The sequence below is a fragment of the Halichoeres trimaculatus genome, unplaced genomic scaffold (assembly GCF_033239565.1).
Source record: "Halichoeres trimaculatus isolate MK-OKI-2021-1 unplaced genomic scaffold, fHalTri1.1 fHalTri1_scaffold_8, whole genome shotgun sequence".
NCBI classification, from domain to species: Eukaryota; Metazoa; Chordata; class Actinopteri; order Labriformes; family Labridae; genus Halichoeres; species Halichoeres trimaculatus.
The window spans coordinates 29,394,658-29,411,275 of NW_027437186.1; the positions used below are offsets into that span (position 1 = coordinate 29,394,658).

General features: G+C 39.0%; 1 protein-coding gene across 5 annotated transcripts in view; it reads right to left on the reverse strand.

The window, feature by feature from the left end:
• The window catches only part of khdrbs2 (KH domain containing, RNA binding, signal transduction associated 2), a 125,444-nt gene that overhangs the window by 24,179 nt on the left and 84,647 nt on the right, over positions 1 to 16,618 (reverse strand). For all 5 annotated transcript variants that reach the window (XR_012598600.1, XR_012598601.1, XR_012598603.1 and 2 more), the window contains exon 6: positions 15,801 to 15,993. Coding sequence is in view for 1 of the 5 variants with exons in the window: in XM_074676293.1 (XP_074532394.1) it covers positions 15,801 to 15,993 (193 nt within the window). In the remaining 4 variants the exon portion in view is untranslated. The remainder of the gene's footprint in view (positions 1 to 15,800; positions 15,994 to 16,618) is intronic.

Here is a 16,618-nt window from a genome sequence, read left to right on the forward strand (position 1 = left end):
GACTTTTATGCAGGCTTCTGGGACTGCAATCCAAAATATTTTACAGAAAACAATAAAGAGACTACTTTAAAATTTTCACAAATCAGCATTTCTTAGCGGCATTGATAGTTTAGAGATCACCTGAGGCTGAATGGTCACTTCTAAGTGACCCTGAAGTGATGTGGCCCTTGGGAAAAGGCTCCACTTTAAAATGTGCACTTATACTCCCAACCCATATAAGAAAGATTACCAAAAATCTTCTTTTGACTCTAAAATCATAACCAAAGAGTCCAAAAATAGTTAATCCTGAATTTAAAAAAAACTAAAATGTGTACAGAGCACTAAACTCAGTCATTATCTACCCTCCTAATTGTGGATCTTGCTCATTAAAAGGAATAATTTTGATAGCTTCCATTTATTTTCCATCAGCATCTAATCTTTCCTAATCCCCTCTGAGCTTCCTATGTCAAATCAAGCTCTGGTACAAGATACATCAAAGTACTCGTCTCCTTTTTCAGCTCCAACTCATTTTAAATCAGCAGAATGAAATGTGTTGGAAGCTCAAAAGAAGCCTGTTTATGCTAGACATGTCCTCAACATCCCATTATCCTCAATGTCTGCCTGTAACAATGGAGTAATACCATCTTGCTTTAGGTGTAGCTCCTTTTGGTAATGCTCTGTGACACATCACTGTGAAGGACATCAAGTACAGCTGCACAAAATAAATTACATTTTAGGGACTCGTACACACTCTGGCTCCTGTCGGGTAGTGCTGATTCAAACAGTTCTGGTTCCTGTGTGGCTTTATTTGTGTGAACATGACTTTGACTAAATTAAAGTTAGGGATTATGTCAGGGATTAAGTTGTTCAGGGGATCCAATACTTCTCCTTTTCTTGCATGAGTCTTCCTGCACAAAGGCAGAGCCAGAGAGCTGCATATCTCTGTAATTGACTGTTTTGTTAGCAATCCCACATGACAAATCGCTCCACACTGGACCATGAGTGTAAGGCAATCAGTGGATTTATTTCAGTCACATTGAATATCAAACTAAACCTTCAGCTATGATAAAGAATTATAGGAATGAGCAGTCATGTAAAACTGGACCGTAGATGATATTTATTAAAACGAGCAGCTTTCCAGCTGAGTTGTAATAATTTGTCCTGCCTTTAGATACATAAAATGTCAGTGTTGTTCTCAGAGCATTAGATATGCAACATAAATAAGTGATAGAGACGGTAAATTCATTTTAACGCATCCTGGTCCAGCAAACGGTGTGAGGCTGTTTGTTCACTAGAAGGATGTGGGTGTGTGCTCAGCTAACATGAGGAAGGTTTTGATAAACTTATCTCAGAGTCATGCTGCTGTTTACACTTTCTAACACAGCTGTGATCCGGTTTAAGCTTTCTTCACCAGAGAAATGTTTCCCTAAACAAACTTTTACCAAAGAAAAACTTTCAAACTTTTCCTGACTAAAGCTTAAGGTTGTATCCTGTTTAGTGTTATTTTAAAAACTTCAAGCCACAGCAAAGTAAACTCAAGTTCAAGAAATTCTTAAAGGTTAATACTGAACACAGCTTGGAGTTACGCTTCACTTCAAGCTAAAACATAAAGTTTTAGATGAATGATTCTTTGCACAACAAAATGTCAAAGACTGATGTCGGTTTTACTCAGCTGGGAGAGCTAAAGACCCAGGATCAAAAATGCAAGGATTGGTTAAAAGGGTTCAAAGACTCCTCAAAGTCGTCACATAAAGTTCACATAGAATGTGTCACCACATCATTTGATAGTCAATGATTTGTTTGTAATGTACCTGTACATGCTGTTCATTGGCATAACATTACATCATCTTATGTGATCTTTGGAGTATGAATGTGACTGTCCTTGTATAGCCTCATGATCGATATGTACTCATATCTCTTATGGCTAGCAGATACAAAGAACACTTCTGTCTGCAAATTCCAGTTCACAGTAACTGCACACCCTGCAACTAACACACACTTCCCATAACACATCCTGAAATCTGACAATAGATGTGGGGTTGGAACAAATACACCAGTGGTAGATGGACAATCATCTACGGTTGTTTAGTTTAACCCAACCTCTGTGTAAGCATAGCCAATGACTTTTTTTAATAGATTAAAGCACTGTTTCCACAACAACACTTCATCCAAAAACTCGAAAACCAACTGAAAAAATCTGTGTACACATGGAAATGGCCAGGGACTGAAAACTCTGTAGTAAGCATGCCAGGCCTGTAGGTGGTGCTATGACTGTCTTGTCCAGAAGCTGCTTTTGATCAATTGCCAATGAAGTAGAGTTGAGCCGATCATCAGGTGTATTGGTGAATACTAAGTGCAGAAGTGGATCAACAGATGCACATTTTGTTGACAGACAGTCGGCAGATTCAGCAGATTGAGCAGCAGAAGCACAAGACGGTAGTCTGCGACAATTGTAACAACGGTACTGTTGGACTCTTGTATGCCTGCGCAAACCGGAGTGTAACGTCAGTGTTTCCATCGAAAAAAAAAAAGCTTACTGTTTACACAGCAATGGTGTCGGCAGCATTTCAGAAAAATTCCACTCTGGAGGATGTTTTCAACAGTTTGCATTTTAGGTTGCCTATAACGCTGTTTCTGTGTAAATGTGAGGCTGAAATGCAACAATACTTTTGCACAACCGTTGTCGTGTAGACAGCTCCTAATGCACCCGGATATGCACCCTTCCAGAGTGTGTGCTGATAGAAAAGCTAAGTATTGAGCTCAAAAAAGTGTTTAAAACTGTCTGTAAACATGTTTCTTCATTAAGATCTTCTTTTTGAATGGGTGTGTATGTGGTTTTAGGTGTTTCTGCAGACAGCCTCAAGTGAACACTAAAGGAATGCAGTTTTTAGCACTTTTTAAAAAGGCTTCACGTTTTAAGACCAGGGGTTTCTGAGTGTTTCACAAAAGAGATTCCAATTTAGGAAGGACACAACCACAAAACAAAACAAAGTTAAATATTTGCAGACCAGGCTAACTAGCTAACTTGTGCTGACAGTTGTGTCATTACAGCTATAGGTTAAGACCTGGTTATGAGGTTATTAGAGCAATATTTCTCCTGTATAAGTTCATGAAAGCCTGGTGTTTTCACTCCTTTTACATCAATACATCTTTGCATGTACTCTACATTTGTCAAACCATAGACTTACATATTCAACAATATTTTATTTTGGAGGGTTTTTTTTAGATGTCAGTTTCCATTTTAGTCATGGTACTAGTTTTGGTGGCACACTGCCAATGCTAATGCTAAGGCAACGCTGATATTTGGGCCTAAGTGTTTTGAAGCCTTACTTTTGGTTAAGCAGCACTGAAATATTGTAAATTAAAATTAGGATTTTTTGTATCCATCTACCATACAAGCAACAGATGTTTATGTAAAGTTATTGGACGCTAAGCAAAAATAAACTTTTAATATGTTTTTCGGTTAATTACAAGCACAATGCAAATCTAAGGAGACCATCTGCAGAAGATGTGATAAAGAATGAGAGTCTTTTCTTTCAGTGTCGGATCAAAGAAAAGCCAACGAAACATGACTTTTTCTCTCAGATGGCCTCTGCATAAATTTGACCCAGCACAAGCTGCACGGCCATTCAACAAGCACAATGTGTAAATAGTCCGGCCCCTAATTAATGAGGCTGAATTCGTTTAGTTTGACACTCATCTGTAAAAACAATTAACACTGGTTCCCTGCAACAAGCCAGAGGAAATAAATCAAATGTTAACACAAGGGTGGAGAGTCCTCGCTCACTCAGTGTAATTAGGACAGCGAGAAGCTAAAGGCCCTTAGCACTGTGCTTCATTATCAATTGACAACCTGTACGTCCCCCGACAGTGACTGATCTTCATAGGGAACAGCCTGTGAATGCCTCTCCTCTCCCCAGAATGAGGAGGAAAATGAGATTTGCTGCCTATTGTCTCAGTGAATAGATGCTGCTCGTCACTGCTTTCACCTGTGCAAATTCAATCAGCGTTCATCTTTTGTTGAAGGTTATACTCTTGAATTATGAGTTTGCTTTTGAATATATTTACTGGAATACTGAGATTGTTAGATTTGAGAGAAGGGCGTATTTTACCGCTTTGAAGACGAGATTAAACCTGATTACTCTCAAGCATTTTGACATAAAACAAGCACTTCTTGTTGTCATTCATGTGGGAGTTCCTGCCATTCAATGTAATTGCACTCGCTTCCCTTACAGCTGGCTTCAGTCCCCAAATGATACAACGGAGGCCATTATGCATTCTACCTGCGTCATTTCTTCTACTAAATAATCGAGTGCAAGTGTGTGTCATACATCTGTTTTAATAAACAGGAGGGTTCTGCATGGAGAATTTCCATAATTAATCTAACGAATGTGAACTCAGCAGTGTTGCTGAACCCATTGTTGTAAAGCAATTACAGCAGATGTGCACGACGCTGTCCTGAGTGTCGGCTCTTCTTCAGGAGATATACAGAACCTCTCGAATCACAGGCATCTTTTATGTTCATGAAAAAGATGATATGGGGAGAATTTTTTCCCCCCATTTCAAAAGGGTGTCCTTTTTGCTTTTTCCACAGTAGATAGATTAAACTTTTTTTTTCTTCAAAGCCTCCCAAAGCTCTGTGTTTAATCACATTATGGCATTTCCCCGCGCTGCCTTGGTATGGTTGCAGGGCTCAGGTTTAAAAACCAAGCCATGCGTTTCAATTTCTACCAGCAATTTGTACAATTCATGGTCGACTGTCAGGGACAGAATCCTGTATCACTCCCAGATTCATCTCTTCTATCATCAGCTCTGACATTAAATGATAAGATTTGATCCAGATGGGATTTGATCTTTAAAGTGAGGCCATGGTCCCAGTTTATATAAAACGCCATAAATCACATCTTTAATCTCCCTCTGCTCTCCCTTTGCGCTTTTCACATGAAGGAACTTAAAATGATTGCAGTGAAATGTCTCCCCGCTGCTTCTTCAAGGGGAAAAGACATTTATTCATCAACGCTTGTTGAAAAGTCACAACAGCATAGTTATTAACGCTAATTAGCATGCAAAAAGTATACCTCACAATACACCTTAAATGATGCATCTCAGCAGGAAATAGTGTTATCAAAAACAATTGGAGACACTTTTATGTGAAAACCATAAAATTCATTTGTATTGAATGCATCACAAATTCTTTCAACTGTGACCAAATCAGGTCACACACTGCTGGAGCTCAGAGAAAAGGCATGATGATGGCGATGATACAACTGAAACGCATCATACTGCATGGATCATAAGAGTCCATAAAAAACTCTATTTGTCTCTTGGACAGACATTCACTCTGGTAAAAAAGAATTTCAAGCAATCAATTTCACAATTTCACAGTGAGACATTAGCCGACTGCCGAACAACCAGATAACTAATCACTGGAAAACAGACTTCTCCACTGGATAAGAGATCTGCATTTTAAGCACTTTCACATTAAAGTACAGATGGGACATTCATTTTGCAGCTTAATACAGATGGTGTCTGATTGCTTCGTTTCTTTATGAAATAAATATGACAAATTACTGTCATACTGTCTGGAAAAGCTTCTCCATCGAAGACTGTTTTTAATCATTCGTGCCTCAGGGTGTTGAAGAAAATGTAGTGCAAGTTGCAAGGCATTTGAGATTTGATATTGCAAACACAAAATCTTGACTTCTTTTTAATTGATTTGTCAAATTAAAACAAAACATATCAACTCCTGACTTTCCTTTCTTTGCTTTTTATATTTCAACAAACTTCTTTGAAGGCAGGCTTAAGACTTTTCCAGATGATTCTTAAGACGTGCTCTTGAAAATTTCCAGAATTTTCCAGGAGCTCTGGCCCCATTATTTTCCAAAGTATATGTCCCTTACAAAGTAAAGTTTTCCCTGTTGGAGGAGGGGGCTCGTAGGCAGGATGAGGATGATGAGCCTTATGTAGGACATGGCATAAAAAGCAGGCTGAAAAAGCCACAGTACAACTGCAGCATATGATGACGGAACAAAAACAAGCTACAATGACAAATTTTACACCCGTATCACAGCTACATTACACATGGACTGATGTACACACAGCTTCTATGATCTTTGCCTAAAAAGATCCTCATTCTTCAACCTTAGATGTTTTTATTCATCCCACTGATGTGAGTTTGTGTTGCCAAACCCGTTTTACACTGGTTGCATAATGTAAACATCATCACCACCGCCCGCCTTCTCACTCATGATGAAATTTCCCTGAATCCTGCTGTGTTCTCACATCAACCCACCCTGACTTCACTCTGAAATCTTGCCATGCCATGGGGCTGGCAGGGGAAAGTCTGGGTAAATTTGGGGAGAACATTTTGTCTGTTAGTGTTCACACATACAGCTCTCTGAGAAAAATTCAGAAAGAGGACTTTGGAGCATGTGTGAACACAGCTTCAAATAGACTCACTATTGCTCACTGCAGTCCAAAGGTGTGTAAACTTTTTGGGGCAAATGTCCAAAGGCCAGCAGTTCTTACTGACATATTTATTAACCCTAAAAGCAACTTATGAATGCTCCATTTGTTAATTATTTCTTTTGGTGATTACTCTAAAAAAATCAATCACTAAGTGTGGTCAAACATTCTTGTGCCATCATTAGGGACTGATGACAGCAAACCTCACCTGTCCCTCAGGTGTTTCTTGATACCTGATGATAAAGGGTCAGTTTTCTGCAGTGTTACATGCTGTGTAAACATTAGCAAATTCTGCTTCTGAGTACGGAAAAAGTTTTCCATTAGGGGGCGATATGGGGAAAATATGTCAGGATGTTTATATGGCAGGATCAGGATCTGGATTTTATGAGGATTTTTTTTTCACATGCAGACTATTTTGACCTGACAACAAGATTTTCAGCACCAAATATTTCTGATTTCTTCTTTCTTATGCACCAATTTTTGTCTTTTCTGCTCCATTCCATAGCTTCAATCTCATCTTGTGTGTTTTTTGAACCCTCACCCTTCCAAACTAAAAATTCATTAATTTAAAGACATCAGCTGCAAAAGTTGTAGAGTTTCTGCAGAATGCACTGAGCTTTAGCTCTATATAAGAAGCCAATGCACAGTCCAGAGGTAGTTCAGCGAGACCTTACTAGATAGACTTTGATTTTGTTTGGTGCACTAAATTTATAACATGATTCATTTCAGCCTGGAATTATAAACATGATACAGTAATGATGACCTCAGCTTGTACAAACATTTGAAGCTCAAGCCAAGGAGTGGATACCAATGTTTATACAGATCAACACCTCATAAACTCCCTCTGCACCAAAGCACCGTCCTCCACTTCACTTCTGATTCTCAGTTATCCTTTAAGAGCCACAATAATGGTCACTGTCACTGTATTAGCTTTACGACACTGACAGCATGACAGAGTCCATTAATCACTCTGGTCTCCAGAGAAAACCCTGTCACATGATGACCTGCTCCTCAGCGGAAACACAGGTGCTGTTTACGGTGAAAACAATAGCCTGTCATTCACTCCCTGAACACAGCGACTACAAAGCACAGGATGTGTACATCATGACATGTGTATGTGCCGGGATATAAATAAGCAATGCAATGCAAATGAGTTTCTCGCAGGAGAGCAAGCAGAAATATTTATAGCATGATGTAAACATGGGGATGAGGGAAGGTGTGAATTGAAAAATGTTGTGTTGCTTGGAGCAAAAGAGCGGAAGAATTTCTTCATATGACACATAAATCCACAGATACCTGATGTGTTAATTAATATATAACATACAAGATAATGTGCATTCAGTGTAAAAGCTCAGAGTGACACATTCTTAAAACCAAAACAAGCTAAAGATTGTTTCAGAATTATGGATTAATAATCAAAGACCTGTTTTTGTTTGTGCAATAATTTACTCATTTATTAAAAGGTTATCTGCTTAATCCTGCTGCGAGGGATTTAAAGTAGTAAATCAGGAATTGAGCAAGAAGATTTATCACTGAAAAAACAGTTTTCACCCTCTGACATCACTTTAGGAAAAAAGTAGGAGGTTTGAATGTTAAAATGGGGTAGAATAAAATTAAAATAAAGCATACCACACATGCAAAACAGTATCAGAGAGAAATCATGCTGCTCTGTCCACAGCTGCCACAAAAATCAGCACAAAATGAAAGATCCTCATGGCTGCTTTTTAAATGTCATTCCTGCAGCGATACTTTCAAGTCAAACTGTTTCTGATCTTTAAAGAATAAGGTTGGGTAAATTTTGATTTTCTGTCCTGTTTTAAAGAAAAAGAGCAAAAGACGGGCAGAAACCTGTCCGTGATTTTTCAACAACTTTCTGACTAAAGCTCTTTTACCTTTTTTTTTTTTTTTTTTTTTTAGAAAAGAGCGGGGAACTAAACATGTAGGAACTGAACAAATAAGGTCCACACCCTTATCAGTTCCTGGCTGAAGATAATTTGTAAGATTTAAGACCAAATTGGTGTATGGCTTGATTTGGTGCTTGTAACCAATTATTTTTTCAAATTATCCTGAATATTGAACATGTTTAATATATACGATCCCTGGTTGAAAGGCCTCCAACTAAATGACTCTAAACACTGTAGTCGATGCATACAGCCTTTGCTATAAATTAGCTCCCCATGTCCTGAGCTGTTCTGAATTTCACCTCTCTTGTACCTCTGCTTTCATCTCTCTGATATCCTTTGCACTACACTTGCTTTTTTGGTTTACAGACCTGCCTGTTTGAAAACTCTTTCTCTGCTTGGTGAATCCCTTGTCTGTACCTGACACACGTAAGCTGCTGTGAGATCTCATGTTGATGGAATAGTTGCTTCAAACGAGAAGGATAGTGTGGAAGTCTTATGGAATTGTGTTGTGTGCGTGCCCCAAGGTTTGTCATGGTGAAAAATGTTGTATTCCATGATTTTCAGATTGGTCAAGATCAAGAGTGCATGGCTGGCTTTGGTCTTGGTTGTAGGGCTTTAGCTCTGGTTGATGGCTGCTGCAATGATGCTTTAATGCTTGACTTCCTAGATGAAAACAAAAACAGATGGCTGATGGAATCCCATAGTGTAGTTTGTCTTTAATTTGATGTTAAAAATGGAGATGGCTGGTGGTGCTTGCTCTGCTAATGTTAGCAACTCTTAGCAATAGCCGATAGCCAGTTTGTTCATATGCACGCAGTGGTCTGACTAAGGTCATAGCCGGACTGTAAAGCCACACTGGGAGTCTGCATATACATGCAGAAAAAAGAATCAGACTTCTGGACAAGAATATCTAACTCCACTCTGATAGGTGCCCTTTTTGATAAGCAAAGCTATGGATATATCAAACTAGTTTTGGTTCACCTTTACAACATTCGGACAACAATGGCTGAGAAGGATGTAGCTGGTGCTCTTAATGTTTCTTTCATATTATGCCTGTTAATTACATGCCATGGTGTTTGTTTTGTTGGAGTGCAGCGACCCTATTTATCAATTTGCTCACGCTGAATGCTGAGGTGTACTGAGACCTGCCAAGTCCAACCATAGTCTGATAGCAACTGCATTATCTACATGTATCAATTGAGCTATGCTCAGTCCAATCTAGGTCTGACTAGGCAGTTTATGTGCATTCTAATAGTCTGGTCTTGTGCTGACTAAGCTGAGAGACTGATTTCTTAAACTGCATGTAAATGCACTGACTGATGGCCTGCAGACCCTCTGACCAAGTGCTTAGCAGTACACTGCAAAAACTGAATTCAAGCAAGTATTTATGTCTTATTAGACACAATTAAAGCCACATAAAGTGAACTTATTTCAATATATCAAAAAAACAAAGTGAGGCCAATGTTTTAAGAAATATGTACATGTTTAGTTTATTGTATAAAGGCATTATTCATTTTTCTTATCCTATTGGCAGATTGTTTTTTTCACTATTCACAAGCTATACAGCTGTCATTTTTGTCTTTTAATATCTTAAACTGAGACGTTTTTTTGCCCAAAAGATTTTTGCAACAAGTGTCAGAATTAAAACTTTAATTTAAAAACCACTGACTGCTTAAAGACATCCTAAGCGAAAACATGTTAAGAATTTCCTGCATGAAGTGAGTGTGAGCTGTTTTATTTATTTATTCCTGCGTCCTTATCAATTTTGGTCATTTTAACATTCTGGTGAAACTGTCTCATACCTGCTTGATTTTTGTATTTTTGTTTCTGCCTCCGTGGCACCTTGTCAACACTAGTTTAAAAAAAAAAACCTATTATTAAACCTGTTATTATCATTTATGATAAATTATTATTTCACATATAAGCTGGTATCCAGCAAACACTTCTCAAGAAGTGATAAGTTGTGTTCTGCTGGGGACTGTTTTAAGCAGCCGATTTGGTTGAAGAGACATTTGCTGCTTGATAGGCTCTTAAAGAAGCTGCAGGAAAGCCAATTAGGAATAAAGTACAATGCTCTGGTTCAATGTGATGCAGGAAAATTCCACTGGGTGCAACAATGGGGGAAAATGATGTGTTTTTAAGTGTTTTTGTGAGACAATGTGGCTCCACAGCAGAGAGGAAAAGGATGGATCTGGCTTTTGTTGCACACCTTAAATTTGGATCTTTTAACTCGCAGAATTTTCCAGCAGCATTATCCTTTGATTAAAAAAATTGGAAGTTTCAGTCAATTATAGCCTTCAAAACAGCTCTTAGGAGTGCTAATGTGTTTCTTTTTTTCTTTGGCTTCTTTCAGAGCTGCTTTCTATGATTTTAGCACATATCAGACAGGTGAAGGATTCTAGCTTCCTGCATGGTTAAAATCTCAAGGGAAGGAACAAAGAAAACAAGCTAAGAGATGTGTCTGTGCGGAGGATGAAGTACGCAGGTTGAGATGAAGAGGAAATGTTCATAAATTATACAACAAAGAATGATACATGATCACTTCCAGCTGCCTCATGCTTTCTCCTGAAGTTTTAAATCAATACCACCCTCGATTAGATACAATTATGGACCCTTTGGTCGTATCACTTTTATGAGACAGACTGACAGTTTGACAGCGTCCATCAATCAGCCGTTTACACGATACCCTTTCAAGCTACAGCGCATATTTTGCTGAAGACGAAACCATGTTGCAGCTTCAGAGACACATCTGCTGCCCCTGATCTATGATTGTGTTTGTGTAAATTAAACAATGAAGGATGTATGTAGGAGACTAGAAACATCCAGAACATCATCTTGTACTTTGCAGCAGAAAAACAACCAGGACCTTTGTGTAACCTAGGTCTGGCTTTATTCTGTGAGAAAATGGTGTAATGTAGCAGAAAAAATAGCAAAGTGAGATATGAGGGAGGAAAATGTTCAGGACAAACTCATCTTTCCATAATCCCCTAGTCTCTGCGCTCCCACCCCTCTTTCCAACCTCCAATTACAAAGAGAAGAAATGCCTCGCCTTTTCACTCCTCAGAAATACACAGGCTCCACATCAGAACTCAATTTGGTTTGGTAATGAGACTGCGCTTGTGCATTTCCCCATGCAGACAGCCCAATCTTCAATTGCCAGCACACATGGGGGCTTTGCTTAGCAGGAAGGCTCTGAGGAAATAGACTGGTAAGAGTGTTGCCTTTTTCCATTTGGATGAAACTTGGAGCTCACCTTGGTTAGTCTTTTCAAAATGACCTTGAGAAATCTCCAAGATCTGTGGGCAGGTTTCCTCTTAACAATGGCTTTGGTTTTTTTTCCTTCCTGCACACTGTAGATCCCTGCATTTCATTTTATTGATTTATTTATGAACAAACGTTTTACAAACCACTGGTCAATGCTTAAGTAACCTCTTCCTACTGCGCAATTTGCTTTACAGCGGAGTGCCTGCTCTAGAGTCTATAGACTGTGCAGAAGAGGTGGGAAAGCTGAGTGAAGGCTGAATGCAAGCAAGTTTTTTTGATCGCAAGCAGAAGATTTATGACCAGGGATGGCCCTGATTAGACAAACCCCCCTTAAAGATTACCATGTTCAAAAAAAGCCATTAATACTATATTATTAATGATTTTTTTAAATTATCAAACCAACACATTTGAATATATAAAAAAAAAAACCCAACAATTTTGTGTAAATAAAGCACGTTTTTTCATTTATTTATCTGTTTTTTTTTATTTGCTTATTTACTGATTTACTGTCAAGCTCTGTGTAACTCCTGAAGTAAAAGGTGCTTTATTAGGCTGTGGCTCAGTTGTAGAGTTGGTCTCTCAATTGGGAGGTCAGGGGTTGGATTCCAGCCCCTGCAGTCACACGCCAAAGTGGGCACTAAGGCCCAAATTGCTCCCGCTGTTTAGCCGTGTGTGAACGCATATGAATGAGATCAGCTGACACTGACGGTCCTTTACTGTAGCAGCCTCTGCTATCAGTGGAAGAATAGGACAAATGTGTGCTCAAAAAGGCTAAAAAAAGAAGTAAATTTAACACAAATGAAAGTATTATTTATTCACTTATTTATGCATGCGTCATTTTTTCATTTATCATCTATCTCAACTTAATTTATAAAGCATCTCTCATACACATAAGCATACTGCCCAAAGTGCTTCACATAAAAAGGGGAGAAGTCAACAATGAAAACAACGGAAAAACAATTTAAAATAACTACAATCAGGGTGGAAATGGCTTAGGGATTTAGGTTGTGCCCTCTGAGGTTTGCCCTTGAGCTACAGGCTCAGGTTCAAATCTCACCTATGACCTCTCACCCACATGTCATTCCCCACTCTCGCCCTGTTTACTGCTCCATTCCCAGTCCTCTCCTCTGATTAAAGGTAAAAGAAGCCCCAGTAAAGAAGTGATCAAATTTTGGAGGTGATCCGGATCACCACCTGGAGCCAGGATTTCTTTTTGAAGGATTCTTTATCATTGTGAGATAGGGCTGTTTTCACCAAATGTGTATATAACTCCACCATAAATGGTCAGATAGCTTTGTAAAACAATGCAAGAGAAGGTCTCAATAGATCCAGATCCTGGCAATATTCTGGATACTAAGATCTGGAATATGAAATATTTACTGGGTCATCCTAATTTTCAACACTGTCAGGTAACAAATTATCATACAAACCTGCAACTAACACCAAATTATAGCAGACAGTCTGCTGAAAGGGAGTATAACATTAAAGTAGGACTAAAGTGTTGCTGCGTGACAATTACAATATGCTTGGCAGAAGTCTGCGCTCTCTGAGTTTTTTCTAGTTCCTAAATGCATCACTTAGCTACCTCCATCAGTTGAGCAGGACCAGATTGATTTACAGCACGCCAAGGTTTCTATGACACCACCACAGTGGCTGACGAAGTTTAGCAGTGAGAAGACAGATCTATAATTTTCTCTGCTGAAATGTCTTGGATCAATTAAGTAGTAATGGTGGGCACTGGAGCTGGACTGTCAGACATAAAAAAAAGACAGAAGAGCAAAAGAAAGTGAGAGTGAAAGAGTGCAAAATAAAGGCTAACACATGAGCTAAAGGCTAAAACATAAACTGAACTGTTTGTTAAAATGCTCATTCCAAAGTGCAGCAGTTATTCTGCAGTGGTCTGTTCAAACTTGGGAGTCTATCAATGAAATAAAGAGTGGGGTTATGTTAGCTCTGCTTAGTAGATGAGCACTAGCAGGACATACCCAGGATTCACTAACGTTACACATTACGGACATGTCTAAGAGTGTGCGTGCGACTCCAAACCAAAGGTGTCACTGCAATCCACTTCAAATAGATAATCCTCACAGCCCCCATAAAATCAAATGAGTAAAATAGCTAAATAAAATAAATTAAATGCATATAATTCCGCAAAATCTATTGGCACCACTTTAATTTCAATAAAAACAGCACCCGTCCATAGCACCAGTATGATGCTATAAGGATTGAAACAACCCTTTGTGTGTTTGATGGCTGACTGGTTTTGCATATGGAGATAAAGTTTCGTCAACTGATTTTGTTTGCACACAGTTAAAGATATTTTTTGTGACTGATATCTTCAGAAATTACACTCAGTGATTGTTTTGGCTGTTTGACAGCAGTTTCATGTTTCTGCAATATTCATTCAATGTTTTATTCAAGGCATCATAACTCAATAGTTGAGTAGCTTTGTTACTTTTGTGTAGCTGACACCGACACTTAACCAGTGAGTCTCAGCTGACTCCAGTAATGAGGAATGTACTTACTTTGCTGACAACCCAAACGATCTCTCTGGGAAATGTAAAGTGAAATTTAACCAGTAAAAACACATTGTTCAAAAGCACTAAACTGGATTATTAATGTTGCATGAAACAACAGAATATCCACGCATTAATGCATCCACTTCTCAGAATTCATGCTCCTCTTCCAAAGTTGTTTTTAAAGAGCAGAGGTCACTTCGGGTCGCACCAGAAGTGCTCTTCGAATGTTGCACCTCATTAAAAATTGATGTGACATTGCACTTGAACTACACTGCACACTTCAAGTTCTCAAACATAAAAAAAAAAAAAAAACGACGGCAACAAAATATTAGAAATCCTGTTAAATATGCCATTGAAATTCCAGGCACACAGCAGTCAGAAATAGCAACTGTCACAGCTGGTGATGGAAAGATTTGTCACAGTAAATAGAGCTCAAGCTGATACATCCCAACACAGTCTAAGATGACCAAACCTGAGCCAACTGAGGAAACACAAATCTGGCTGCGCGAGGAAGGATTCTTGGCTTTTTGTCCACGACAGAATGTCGCATCTGTGGGGCAAAACTGTCAGAAATGACAATGTGAGGAGTAAACTAACGAGACATCTTGAGACAAACATCTCCTATTTATAGACAGCAAAGACTCCTCATGTGAAAAAGTGTGTGTTTGATTCTTCAACCATTAAACAGGACTGACTTCAAAGTTTAGTTTAGTGCAATATTTATCTAAAAATCAGCACAAAAAATACTAAGAAGACTTAATCTTCTGTTAGAGAGCTTGAGAAAAGAAGGACAATGGTTTTAAAAAATAAGGGTAAAGAATGAGCAAAAGCAGTCCTTGTGTATGTTCCTGTGATTGACATAACAGACATTTTTTTCTGAGTGGAATCCACTTTTTACCATGGCAGAGCTGGGATTTTTGGGTGTTACAACTGCTTTATACTCTTGAATATAAAATAAAATAAAATAGAATAAAATAAATAGATGAATAAATAAATAAATAGTATTATATTAACCCTAAATGTGGTGCATTACGTCTTTCGTGATAAACCTTGTCATTTTTGTGACCCATGTTGCATCCAAAACAGCAAAGAGGCAAGTTTCAAGACCTACACTGCAGCCATCCAGCAGGGGGAGCTCTGAAAATACTATCTTCACTCAAGAATAGCAGCTGTTACCCTTATTTTTCATGCTAACTTTACAAAAATAATAAAGTAATCCCAGCTAAGAAATGGTAAAATACCAAAGCAAGCTGTCTTTTTGACTGTTGGAACTGGGCTGGATGCAAAAATGGTACAAGTCTTAATTTCGCCTATTAATGTGGCTTGAATAGGAGAGAAAAAACACTGAAAATTTGTCGGATTAATTCATTTCTTCAAAACTGAAATACAGAGAAATAACTGGAAAAACGGTTCAGGAGCTTTTAACCTTTAGCATGTTATCAGAAATTATAGCAGCTGTTTGAATATGCTAAAATAATTCCATATGCACATGAAAAAAAGTGTCACTAAATTTCTCAATACCATCCCCAAAATGCATCAAACCAGTGGTTGCCTGTAAAATATCTTGGGGTCGTGCAAAACTCAAAGAGATCAAACCAGAATTTATGCACAGAGTCAAGTCAAAAAATCATCAGGTGAACTCAGTGTGTGCAAAAAGGATTGGACTTACGTAGTCTTCGTATGAGTCATGTGTGACTGCTAACAGCGGGGGCCTGTATCCAGAGCTCCCTGCTGCCCCTCTGGCTCTTGGAGCTTGTACCTCCCTCGTTAAAACATTTGTGGGAAGTTTGCTGTGTGTGGCTGCTGCGGCTGCTGCTGTCCCCCGAGGTGCTGCTGCACTCCTTCCTGTACCTCTGTGGCCCCTGGTAAAACAAACAAGCAGAGAAACATGGCATAAAGAACCTACCTCCACACCATCGTAAAAAAAGAGAAGTTGAAGTAAAAGTGGAGTTAAGACAGAGAGAAATCTGTTAAATCCCTCTTATCGCTGCATACTTTCAGGCTGTCACAGTGGGTGGTTGTCATACACAGTGCTCGGGTGAAACACTAGATAAGCATAACCTCCCCTGGCACTGAGGTAGATCTTGTAACGATCACAGGCCTGACGAGTGTCACTTTGTGTCTTTCTCAGCTCTGCAAACATGCCTGTGGGATGAAGGCTTGGTTATTTCAATAACACGATGGAGCGGTGCCTAGCCTGTGTTTGTGCAAAATAACAGCTCCATCTGCCTGGAGCTGCTGCAGACACTCCGGCTCCAGACAAACCCGCAGTCAAGCAGGCAGGTGTATTTAACAGTGTCCAGACTTTTCCAGCAAAAAAGTGGCCACAGGACATGGGCACGCATTAGGAATTTAAGGTGTATTGTTTATTTTATGGTTGTGAGAGTGTCCAGCAGCAGAGCGGGGGCTGAAGGGTGGATTTATCCCTGCAGAGCTGTCTATTGTCTGCTAACTTCATATTTTAACAGCAGCAGGATGTAGGTGGGC